Raw genomic sequence first — 12,508 nt, 5'->3', positions numbered from 1 at the left:
GGTCACGGTGATAACCACCAACACCGTATTATCAATCATTGGTACCCTCGATTTATTCCAGCACACAATTCGCTCAGTCGACTAGCATGAGGATTGTGGAGTTGGTACCAGGTGTTACCCTGGCGCCGAAACCGTTGGATGGATTCATAGGGTATGGAAGAGGGTTAGTGGGTGGAACGGAAGAACGGGTGCGGAGGGCTAGTGGCATCGGTTAGCCTTCATTTGACATCCTTCGGGAGCACCATAATGTTTCCCATAGTGCGGTTTCGGAATTAATCATTTCAAGAATTTAGTTTTTTTAGGGTGGATTGTGTCAAATCCACCCTAATAGTTTTTGTGTTGACCGTTTTATCAAATGCCATTTCAGATTTTCTTTGCTGGATTATAATTTTTAGTCTTCGTGTATACCCTTTATGTGGACGAGATAAACCAACGAAGTTTCTGTATTTTCTTTTCTTGTAGCGGCTAGCATTTTCGCCTTTACGATTCTTTCACATGAGGCCACGAGGAGATAGGTTTTTTGTGGCTTGTTTCTGGAACATACTCTAGTTCCTGTAGCAAAAATAACACTTTCTCTATCAGCGGACTCAATGCTACTAATGCAGACGCTTATTACAATCCATTATTTTAACTGAATTTCTGTAAAAAATACTCACCTTAGATTGTGGATGCCTTTAAGTTACAATTAATACTCAGGGTCCTATATGCTACAATTTCTGCCAAGCTATTTCGTAGTAATATAGGCGTCTTTGCAGCTAGATGCCAGGAATTCACCATCTAGGAATGTTCTGTGCATCCTCGTTCAAAAGTACTACAAGACATAGGCAAAAAAAAGTTTTGACAAAGAGGTGTTAGAAAATAAATAAACATGCTCCTTCTTGGTGTATTTTCTTTATTTTATTCATCAACGTTGAATTTAAAATTTACAGTTTCAACCATAACAGACATTAGATTCCTAATTGGAGTTCATAGTGATTTTTTTTAGAAGTAGAAATGTCATGAATAGCTGTGGAGATGGATAATTAAAGATAGGCCAGATGAAAGACTCGATTTTTTTTGTTTTTGTTTTTGTTTTTCTTTCTCTTTTGATTCAATCACAGCACGCGATTTGCTCATTCCCGTCTTCAGTGGCGTATTTATGGTAGTGTATTTTGCTGAGCCTCGACACAAGTTATACTCAAACCTCAAACTAAAGTTAAGGCTTGGTAACTTTGACTTTGCTAACTCCTACCTAAAATTGTGAATGTAGTAAGCTACATGTAAATGCAAATATTATTTCAAGCAGATTCGCAATGTTCACATTGTTATACACAATGCAGGATTTCAAAAACGAAAAAAGAAATCAAAGGAGCAGTTGGCAAGCGTGCATAGCACCACTCTTTGAAATGAAAATACCAATGGACACTTTACCCGGTAATTTGTTTGTGTCTCGTACAACTGCGTTGCAAAAATATAAATTTACACCACTAAAAATACCACCGCGAAATTAAATCATAAACACGCCACTGCCAATCATCAGTTATTCAGAAAACTGTACATACATGTGCCCAAGATATGATACAAATTTGCATTTATCATGAATGATGGTTGGCGTCATGTTAAACCAGTATCAAAAGCTTCGAAGTTTATTTTGAAAGTATCATCGAAACTAGGCGTACAGTTCAAAGTAGAATTCGACTTTTACCTGTCCTCCCATCAGGAATCGAACCCGGGAACTTTTGAAAAAAGTGATAGCGTTAGCCAGTATAATGGTTTGTTACTAGTACGAAGGTTAACGTTTGGTGAAAATTTGTGCTTGTTTATCTGATTCAATGAAAATTTTGTGAGCCAAATTTTTTTAATTAACTCCATGAAATAGGTGTATTTTTTATGGATCTATTAATTTTTTAATGCAAGCAACAACACCTTTTACATATGTAAAACCCATTTGTTCGCGACATTTTGCCAAGTAACACTCACAAAACTATACTATCCTATCCCGATCATCTGCACTGAGAGCATTAACTCTTCTTCCAATATCGCAGTTTCAAAATGTAATTGGCACTTGATTTTGAACTTGCTGCGGAAGTGGGCATACATTTTTTGGGACACCCTGTATTTCAAATTTTGACCATTACCAATTTTCAAAACGTCCCTTCACGTACTATTAGTCATTAGTTGACACCTTGAATATCACATCATTAACAATCTCTTGAAAAGACTGTTTCAAATAATAAGTATAAAAACTGAAACGTTTGTACTGCGAGTGAGATTGTAAGTAAAATAAAAAACAAGAACAGCAGAAAAAACAACAGAAGATGATAGGTCAAAGGTGTAAACCAGTGTAGACAATGAGGGAGGATGTAATAAGAGAAGAGTAGGAATGGGGGAAATGAAAAATGGAATAGTTAAAGACAGAATTGTATGGTGCAAAAAAATATACAAAGAAAACATGTCCAGATGTAACTGTAGAGAAAGTATCAAAGAATTACAAGATGAATAATAATTCCTGTCGCATTGTTGCTGCATTTATTCAAAGGTGCATCCAGAATGTTTAAAACAATCACTGTCATGCATAGAATGCTGTTTTTTTTAAGTTTCAGATCAGAAGCAATAGTACTAACATAACAATAGTCTTTCAACCACCATTCATAATAAACAAGACTGTAGCCTTATGTACAATATTTACATAAGAAAATATGCGCCCGCATGGACGATCATTATTTTTACAGGACAGATATTCAATTTACAAAATAATACACAAGCATGTACACATACATAAAAACTCACTAACATTCCACTCACGACATAAATCTGGTGATTTCAGTGGTTGGTTTCGTGTATATTTGTGGGCAGGAACGTTTTTTTAGCATATTTTTCTCTCCTTACATGAGTTTCAATTGTAGGTACAACTGTACACAGCACAATCTGGACGTAATGGTGTTGGAATGGTGAAAATGACATATACAGCGGAAGCAGTTTTGCCAAAAAAAAAAATTATACCAGAATAACATAGACGTATTAAAACATGATGTATGTTTGCACTTAAAACGTTCATTAATTATGGAATAGAACAGATTTGACTAATTTTTGTAATTTATCCTTCTTGCTTTACTTAAACGTAAGAAAAACAATCGAAAAGCTTAGATATTACACAAAATCCGTTGTGAGGTCTTGATTTACATCACAGCACTTCCTTCCTTGATTTGGAGTACCAAAACCCAAATGTTTTCTTACTGTTAGTCCACAAAGTATGCTATACTCCAGTTTAGTGTAATCGTATATCATTGTCGGTCTTGATGAAGCAATTAAACGTCCACGGCCTCAAATAATATGTCCGAAATACACTTAATGCCATCTTTAATACTGTGAACAAAATATGATAGCATATGGCACTGCAGCTTCCAACATTGATAATCCTTCTTATCATGTTCGTTTTATGATTATCGAGACTTGAATTCATCGTCACATTATTCTACAGCAGCTTGTTCTAACCACAGTTTCACGACGAATTGCATTCGGTATTGCAATCATTAACACTTCTAAATCATAGCGTCTTCAAAATTCAAGGTAAGTCCTTTAAGTACAGTGTAAAAATAGTTTGTAAACAGCAGATCTTCTGTCGATCTAATTGATCTGTAGATTCAAATACTGGTCGATCCAAAAAAATGTAAATGTATAGAAAGTGGACTGAATCTTTACAAAAAATCTCAAGGTAGTTTTGTTATAAAAAATATCTTTCGAAACTGATCACTTCCGGAAGGAACCTATACCTCAGTTGTAATGGGAAATAACCATACAAGAAATGCCCTTGAACTTCACGAAGATGATCAACTCTATCATGCATCTGTTACCAAAGAAATGGAATGTTACCAGTGAAGTCACACTTGCACTAGTTTCGACTCATCACAAACCGTACATGTAGACTGTGATCATCCTAACTGTTTTTGTTGTTCACTTCCTGAATTTGTGTTGGTGGAGTGGTGGCATCGTTTGCATGTCCCTTGACAGTAGAACTTTCCCCAGGAACACCATGTAAAAAGTACGTCACCATATCACCTTTGCCCTTCACCTTAATAGTTCCACGGCATGAGAGTGAGTATCCCTTCGCATTGAGGATCTGGTACACTTCATGTGTGACCTATGCGGACAACAAATCATCAAAATATGGATTAAAAATACTTCAGAAACTACAAGGAGACATAATTTAATGGCGCACAGGGAAGAGGATCAGAATGGGTAACAGAAAAATACTGTGAGGAAACAACAACCCATACTCAGACATAAACAAGAACAGGAAAGTATTCAGATAAGACATGATATATTTGACGTAAACGCTAATTTTCAATAGTTCAATAAAAATATACAATAATGTCTGTTTCATTCAAACTACGTCCATACAGTTATGTTATCTTTTTCAGATCTTGTACTCTTTGTGTGGAATACAGAATATCTAGAGCATGTTATTGAACACATTACAAACAATGTCAGTAATTTGGAACATGAGTCAAGGATCTTCATGTGTGAATTAAATTATGGGATATTCAGAGTAAGTTAACAGCGTATCTTTCGCATATAAATACAATGTTATTTCAGGTTTATAAGCAGTACAGATATGTGATGGAAAAGCCAAATTCTATATTGCAATATTCACGAATTTAGACAACATGAGTAATTAAATTGGATATTTGAAATATTCCCATTCACAAATACGAATGTACAGTATGCGCCAAAATATACAGTACTTAAATTAAAATACAAACATTACATTGTTGTCATCTGTGAGTTTTTTTATCCTGAAAGAGACACTTACATACACACTTTTAGCGAGTTTACAACTTTCATTTCACTACTGAGATAACGAGCTGGTGGAGCTATGCCCCATCAACAAACGCACATGCGCGTTCGAGATGCGCGAGTTTCAGTACTGTATATTTTGGCGCATACCGTATGTGTAACTAATTAATTAATATTGTCTATTGCCTCGAAGTACATATATCGATAGAAAGTATTTTCAATAAAAACAATGTCTATGGTTTAATATAACAATAAAAGTATATTTTGCGCGATTTAGCCTTTTATGTAAGTACAGTGTATTTCTAAATACAACTTCTCATCTAGACTTGTTCAACAGATTCAATAAGTTGTATTTTAACCGACAGTATGTTTCTTTGTGCAAAGTTGTTTTTACTTCACGTAATACAAATTGATTGAACTATGAAAAATAAGTGGACAGAGAGCCATAAATCAACGTATCTTAATTAAATATAACATTGTCTATGTACATTTTTTAAATGCGGCTACTCTGGGAAGTTTCACATCGAAGTCACAAGCTTCAATGTGAACGAATCACTACGAAAATCACTGTCTCGACTGGTTAACACTATTAGATGTGCCTAGCTAACAGGAAAAAGAAGAAAGTGTTGTGTTAGCTATTTATTGATACAGTGGGATCCATGAGTATTACCGTGCAAATTGTCCATGCCTATTTTAATATTTTTTTCTCTTACATACTATGCGTTTCTAAGTGATTGATTTTTATGTATGTTGGTGTTGTCAAGTTGTCAACAGCTTGTTCCGAGTTTTCTTTTAATTCTTGAAGCTCGTATGTGGTTAAATAAAGTGCACGAACATGGTGATGGAAATTTTGCACGGTAATACTCATGGATCCAACTGTACATATTATTACGAAATATTGCTCACAAAATATTAAATGCAACATCGCTTCTAACATCTTTCAAATGTTAGAGATCTACTAATATAGCTATATTATTGAGTATAAATTGAAAATTAAATATATAAAATATAAGTAGTTTGAACAACAGATTCTCACAGGCTATCGACCAACCGAGTTCTGGAAAGGTTTCCAAACTTTTGAGGGATATCGCACCTGGCCGCTTCTACCCTGAAGATGAGAGTGCGATATCCCTCAAAAGTTTGGAAACCTTTCCAGAACTCGGTTGGTCGAGAAAAGCTGTTCATTCGTCGCCAGGAAAGCTTGAAGACTTCTTGTAAATATACTCTTGTTATTTCATAGTCAATTTTCAGTTTACCTAGTATTACGTTATCTTCAGCACTTGAAAATAAACTATTTGTATTATTATTTCGTTAACTATTTAAAATTTTAACCTGTACTTCGTCACCTATCGCGTTGGGCGTTAGACTCAGGGTCTCGCCAACGGTGGTAATAGGTGCATCAATTTGATTTTGTTATTCATCCCCATCGTCGTGATTTTTCTGCAGAAAAGCGGCGTAAAATAAGAAACATAAAGTACAAAAATTACAAACCAACCTGTATTTCGTCAAGAACACCAGTAGAATCCATTCTACTGGCCACGTTCACAGCATTCCCCCAAATGTCATACTGTGGTTTCCTAGCACCGATCACACCAGCCACTACAGGTCCTATGTTGATCCCTGAAACACACAAAGCAATCTGAGTAAAGAAAATGCATTTTTGTTAGAATACTCTGTATATGTGATACAGGGTCGACAGAGAGAAATACTGAAACAGTGTTCTGTTCATGGCAGAATTGACACCAGTTTACAATGAAGATGTTTTCTTTTTACATTTTTCAAGTTGTCCATTACAATATACATATAAGATATACATAAATGTTTTACATTAAAATTATAAGTCTTTTCCCCTATTTTACAGATATTAGATTTTACAATTGTAATGTTACACTTCTTTAAAACTGTAACAAACTATAACACATCCGCACATCTCAATTGACAACAAAACTTGAAACATTTATTGGAAACTGAACCGTTAGAGTATATAAAGTTTTATACAAGATATTTCTCTCTTTATTATATTTTGGGCATTACAGTATTATACACTTGCGTGCAAAGAAATAGACCCACCTCACACTTTTGACATAAAATGTTATTATATTTATTGACATCATACGTATTTGTTACTGAACTTTATCTGCATTGTAATATAATTAAGCCTTGTTTCCATATTGAAACCAATAAGTCGCTGACCAAGGCAGTTTATTAAGGTAAAAACACTTAACACGTAACGTTTCGACCCTGTATCAGGGTCTTCCTCAGACGAAGAACTAAACTAAAATCTTTTTAGTTTAGTTCTTCGTCTGAGGAAGACCCTGATACAGGGTCGAAACGTTACGTGTTAAGTGTTTTTACCTTAATAAACTGCCTTGGTCAGCGACTTATTGGTTTTATCTGCATATAAGCAGTGATGTGCCGTAGACTATAAGTTTACGTCTACATGCGTTGTATACACGTAATATACGCGTAGATTACATTGGGTTGTAGTTTACATAGACTACGTAGACAATCTAAAGTGCATTTTCAAGGGTTTCATGAAAGGAAAGTGACATTTTCAACTATATTGGTTCCTAACGAAATGAAAATAATCCTATTTACAACAAAATGTATCTTCTCTTCTACTATCAACTATGGAAGATGATAAGTAGTATGCAAAAAACAACAACAGATGGCAGTCGTGAGGCAAGTGTGGTCTTTTCCCCATAAAACACTAGAATATTTCCTATATTAGGTTTTCCTAGGTGAGAAATTGTTCGAATTTGGAAGAAAGAGTATGAAAAGTTCTCTTCACACATCAGCAACTGATACGCAGTATAATTTTATTTTAATTCCACGGCGCCCTTTGCTAAGTTATCACCTTTCGCCATGTGGTTTACATAGATTACGTAATCTACGTGTATAAAATAGTCTACGTGTAGAATGTAGACTATCGTTGTTTACGCGTAGACGCACATCACTGCATACAAGTAGGATTAGACGCTTCCATTTGGATAAACATTTCATGTGCCTCCAAACAGAAAGAGTAAGAACAAATAAACATTTTATGTCAAAAGTGTGAGGTGGGTCTATTTCTTTGCACGCAAGTGTACGTTGCGCGTCTGCACTTTCCCGGCTACATTCACCTCCCTCATTGTTCCAATTCTGGATAAATGTTGCCTAGTACACAAGTAACCTAATCTTAGTCTATCAATTAAAACAATTACATTTCTCGTACCATTAACATGATGAAACCATGATTTGTGTGGTTCGAATTCAGCAAATTGTCTGTATGATTCTCCAACTGTTACAAGCTCATTTCGACACCAATCAAACCATTCATTCAAAATTTTCTTCTTTACTCTAGGGAGAAGATCAGTATAGTATAATGATACGTTCGTAATATTTGGAAGGCACGCTGCTTTCTTTGCACACTCATCAGCATGCAGTAGCGTACGCAGGATTTCATCAGCGGGGGTTATTTCTAAAACTTTCTCCAAATTTACATTACCATTGTTTTATTAGGCTTTAATTAACTAATAATAATCACAATTAATTAATAATACTTATAATTAATTAATTAGCTGAATTACTACTAATAATACTACTAATACCACTACTACTTAAGTTAGGCTTACCATACGTCCGGGATTAGCCCGGACAGTTCTGTTTTTTTAGTGCTGTCCGGGATTTAAAAATGTCCGGAGTTTTGAGAATCTGAACATGAAAATAGCTACCAGTATTGAATATTCACGACCAGAATTTAAAACAAACAAGTCATTTCTGAAAAAAGTCATGTCTAGTGAAAAGTGAAACTGAGTCAACTAACAGATAATGCTACCTAGAACAGAAAGGTTTCCTAAACACCAGAAAATGTATTATTCAATTAATCATTTAAAAATTAATTGATTGATTTTAGAAAATAATGTTAATATTTTTCTTGTACAATTTATAGCTTAATGTTCCAATAAAATATTAAGGATTTAAGTAATTTCAATTTATTTTTGTAAAAAAAAAAAAAATCTGCAGTAACGAGTTGATCGCCAATATGTCCTGGGTTGGACCCAAAAAAATATGGTAAGCCTAACTTAAGTAGTAGAGATCTACATAAATATAGTATTTGTGAAAACAATAGAACGAAATTACTTTCTAGACATTCGATTTTTATCAAATCCTGGGAGCATTTTTTTTTTGTTTCTTTGTTACGAAATAATTGTTTGGTCAACGAGGTGAGACATTTTAAGGGTGAAAAAATCCATAAAAACAAGAAAAAATATTAAAATAAATTGAAATAATGGAACTCATCCAAGGAGCTGCGGTGGTCTGGTCGGTAGAGCGTCTGACAATCACGCGGGAGATCCGGGTTCGATTCCCGGAATTAGTTGGAATATTTCCGGCTTCTTCCCCGCATAAATGTCCCCGATAATTCACATCTGGATTGTCTCGCTGTTCTTACCAACAATACATTTTACAATAGTTAAGCTTATTGTCGTTTGAATAATTGTCTAGTCAACAAGGTGAGACATTTTAAAGAGAGACATTCAAACGTGCTGCGGTAAATACGTAGAGGGGTGGTCGATGGTGTTCCAGCCCCTACCGAAATTTTGAGAAAATCAAAACTTTCAAATAAAAATCCGTTAAGAACTTTAAAAAAAATCAAAATGTGTAAATACGAAACCTCTTTTCAAGTGAGTCCCGATTACCATTTTTGTCTTTGAATACAATTTTAATAGACTGAAAACCTCCAAAAATACGAAATATTTTATTATGCATCCTGCCCTCCAAAACGAAGCCATGTGCTATCCACATTTAATATTCCAACCTCTTCCGATAAAAAATCCTGCGTACGCCAGTGTATTGAACATTGTTGCAACTGAGATACAAAACATTTTTTTTTCTCTTTTAAATCATAGTTGCCCTCATATTTTATATTCAAGAATTCGTGTTTATTTTCAAGGCATTTACTCTGAAAGACGCGTGTGTTTGTAATGCTGTGCTTTTCTCCATGCTGCATGGAAATAATAATTCAAATTATATTATTATTATTATTATTATTATTATTATTAGTAGTAGTAGTAGTAGTAGTAGTAGTAGAAATAGTAATAGTATTGTCCAAGATCTTTGACTGTGATAAATTGGCCATTTAAAACTTTTTCCACAGCATTTTCCATAATATTTCACAAGCTCAAGGGGGTTTTAAACCCCGTAACCCCCCTTGCGTACGCCACTGTCAGCATTGGAATTGTCTGTAATATTACTACGTGCTTTAACCCAAGTACACTCAATGGTTTTTCCAGTTTTTTTGTATTCTTTGGACTAATTGAATACAATTTATAATGTAAGTTTTAGCGACCAAGCTAAGTGGGTAATTCGTATACTGTGCTATCGTCAAGATTTAATTACATGTCACAATAAACTGACATTTGCGGTAGGTAACTTCAAACAATGTAAAAATCAACAATTAATGCGGCCAATCAAAATTGCATTTCGCATACCTCTCATGACAAAGGCGAAAAGAATCCTTAATGTAGAGTCGAATTACTTTCGGAACATCTCCAGCGGACTACGCGAGTCTGTCTAGCGAGCCTAGTGGGCGTGTAGATCCTGAGTATGGGGCTTAGCGATACGTTCTGTGTTGAGATGACGTCAGCGGCTCGCTTCGTCGATTGGCTGCTTCGAGAGTTGTGACTCGTTCCGAAGCTTCAAACGCATAACAGCCAAAGATGTTACGGAAATAATCTCCCTCTAACTAGTTCTGCAGCTATATTTCAGCGCAATATATATTTTTAAAAAAGCATATAACGTGAGTATATACCACTAAGCATCAGTCGAAATCATTTCATATAGAACACAACATTACGATCCTCCGCCCAAAGAGAAGAAACAACATGGCTTCACGTTACTTATATACTACAGCAACAATAACACGAAAGATTACGAGACTCACCTATTCGTATTCTGAAGTTATTGAAGGAATGTTCGTTCACATAAGCCAGCTGCTCCCTCAGGCGAATGGCGTAGTCGGCCATTGCTGTCACGTGCTTGAAGTCCTTCATATCGCACGTGTTTTTTGTCAGACCTGGAAAATAATAGCGAAATTGTAATAATGAAAACAATAAATATCATATGTAGTTTGATGATAAATATGCACGGTGTTTCTTGAAAAGTTGCCAATTTTAAGGCATACGAATATGAAAATTTTGTCAACTTCTGTGACGGTAGCACGCTTCCTCACGGGTTGCAGGTAATGCTTGAATGTATGAGTGTGTGCTCCTAATGCATTTCATTAGTAAGCCAGTCATCTTTATCGTCGCGATTAACATATAAATGTAAATGAGGAATGTCGGAATGGAAGAGAGTATGAAGCTTTTCAAGAATCATGGAAAAGAAGAAATAAATTAATCAAAATAACCGGCTGGTATTTTTAAATTAGAATAAGAAACGACATTTCAACATACATGGAGATTAGAACAGTAAGCTCCAAAAGGCTGGCTTACCGGCAAGAAATAACTGTAATAGTAACTTTAGTTGGAGCCTGGTATATAGATTCTTTAAAAACAAGAGTAATGAAGTCATAAATACAGTATGCGCCAAAATATACAGTACTGAAATGAAAACATGAATAAAAGTATAAGACATGTTACAATATAGTGACTGGTCTATATGCAACCCAAATAACAATCGTGCCTTTTGGGTTGCATAACTGTCAGGAAACCTAAGGTTAGGTTAGGTTAGGTTAGGGCATGTGGAGTGGACGATTGTCATTTGGGTTGCATATAGACCAGTCACCTTTTTCAAACTCGGTCAACCTTCACGACCGCTTCCGTATGAGCGGAAATAATGCTCAACTATGAATACTTTTTCCTCCGTCGAGAGACCCATTTCCAACAACAACTGCACAACACAACTTCCTTTTCACTACTGCGAACACGTGCAGCTGGAGCTATGCCCCGTCGACAAACGCAACCACGTGTTCGAGATGCGCGAGTTTCAGTACTGTATATTTTGGCGCATACCGTATATCCATAAATTCCCTCCTGTCTCGAAGACAATCCTTTGGCAACGAGATTGTGGGTCAAATACCGTCTGGACCACGAAGACGACAAACTTAGTGTTAAATGTGTATATGTAAGTACATATCAGATAGTATTATTATGATCTTATTTATTTGAATTTAGTGTACTCTACATGCACTATACAGGGTGTTCCAAAATGAATCGAGGTTTCAATGAAGTGAATCTTATATTACATATACATTACATAGTTAAATGAAACATACCTTAAAAGGAAAGGTAACTCAAACATTTTTTGTTTCTACTTCGCATGTGATGTTTCGTAACTCCGCCGCAGCACGGCGCTAGTAGTAAAGATGGAGTGAAGATGACTCCTGAGCGTAAAGCCTTCTGTGTCTTGGAATTTGCAAGGTGTAACTCAGCAATTGGAGTGAAACGTGCTTTTCGGCGGGAATATGGATGTGATCCCCCATCGGATAACAAAATCCGAAGATGGTACAACCAATTTAAGAATACGGGATGCCTGTACAAACGGAAGAGCTCCGGAAGACCACGTCTACCAGATGAGCAAGTGGAACAGGTAAGAGCAAGTTTCGGTCGGAGTCCCAGGAAATCTGTAAGGCGGGCGAGTCGAGAACTGTCAATGCCGTCCACGACTGTTTGGAGGGTGTTACGAAAGAGACTGCACATGAGGCCGTACCGTCTACATCTGTTACAGGCCCAAAAGCCTGAAGATAATGTGA

The 12,508-nt window shown here is 35.7% G+C and overlaps 1 protein-coding gene across 1 annotated transcript in view; it reads right to left on the bottom strand.

The window, feature by feature from the left end:
- Positions 1-885: 885 nt before the first annotated feature.
- The window catches only part of LOC145981588 (adenylate cyclase type 6), a 464,667-nt gene continuing 453,044 nt past the window's right edge, over positions 886-12,508 (bottom strand). The window contains exons 21-23 of the mRNA XM_083114946.1: positions 10,700-10,831; positions 6,272-6,396; positions 886-4,120 (exon numbers count right to left, since the gene is read on the bottom strand). Coding sequence (XP_082971072.1) covers positions 3,917-4,120; positions 6,272-6,396; positions 10,700-10,831 — 461 coding nt within the window. The 3' untranslated portion in view covers positions 886-3,916. The remainder of the gene's footprint in view (positions 4,121-6,271; positions 6,397-10,699; positions 10,832-12,508) is intronic.

The sequence above is a fragment of the Lepisma saccharinum genome, chromosome 29 (assembly GCF_977018435.1).
Source record: "Lepisma saccharinum chromosome 29, izLepSacc3.1, whole genome shotgun sequence".
Classification (NCBI taxonomy): Eukaryota; Metazoa; Arthropoda; class Insecta; order Zygentoma; family Lepismatidae; genus Lepisma; species Lepisma saccharinum.
This window is presented reverse-complemented; position numbering and strand designations above follow the sequence as displayed.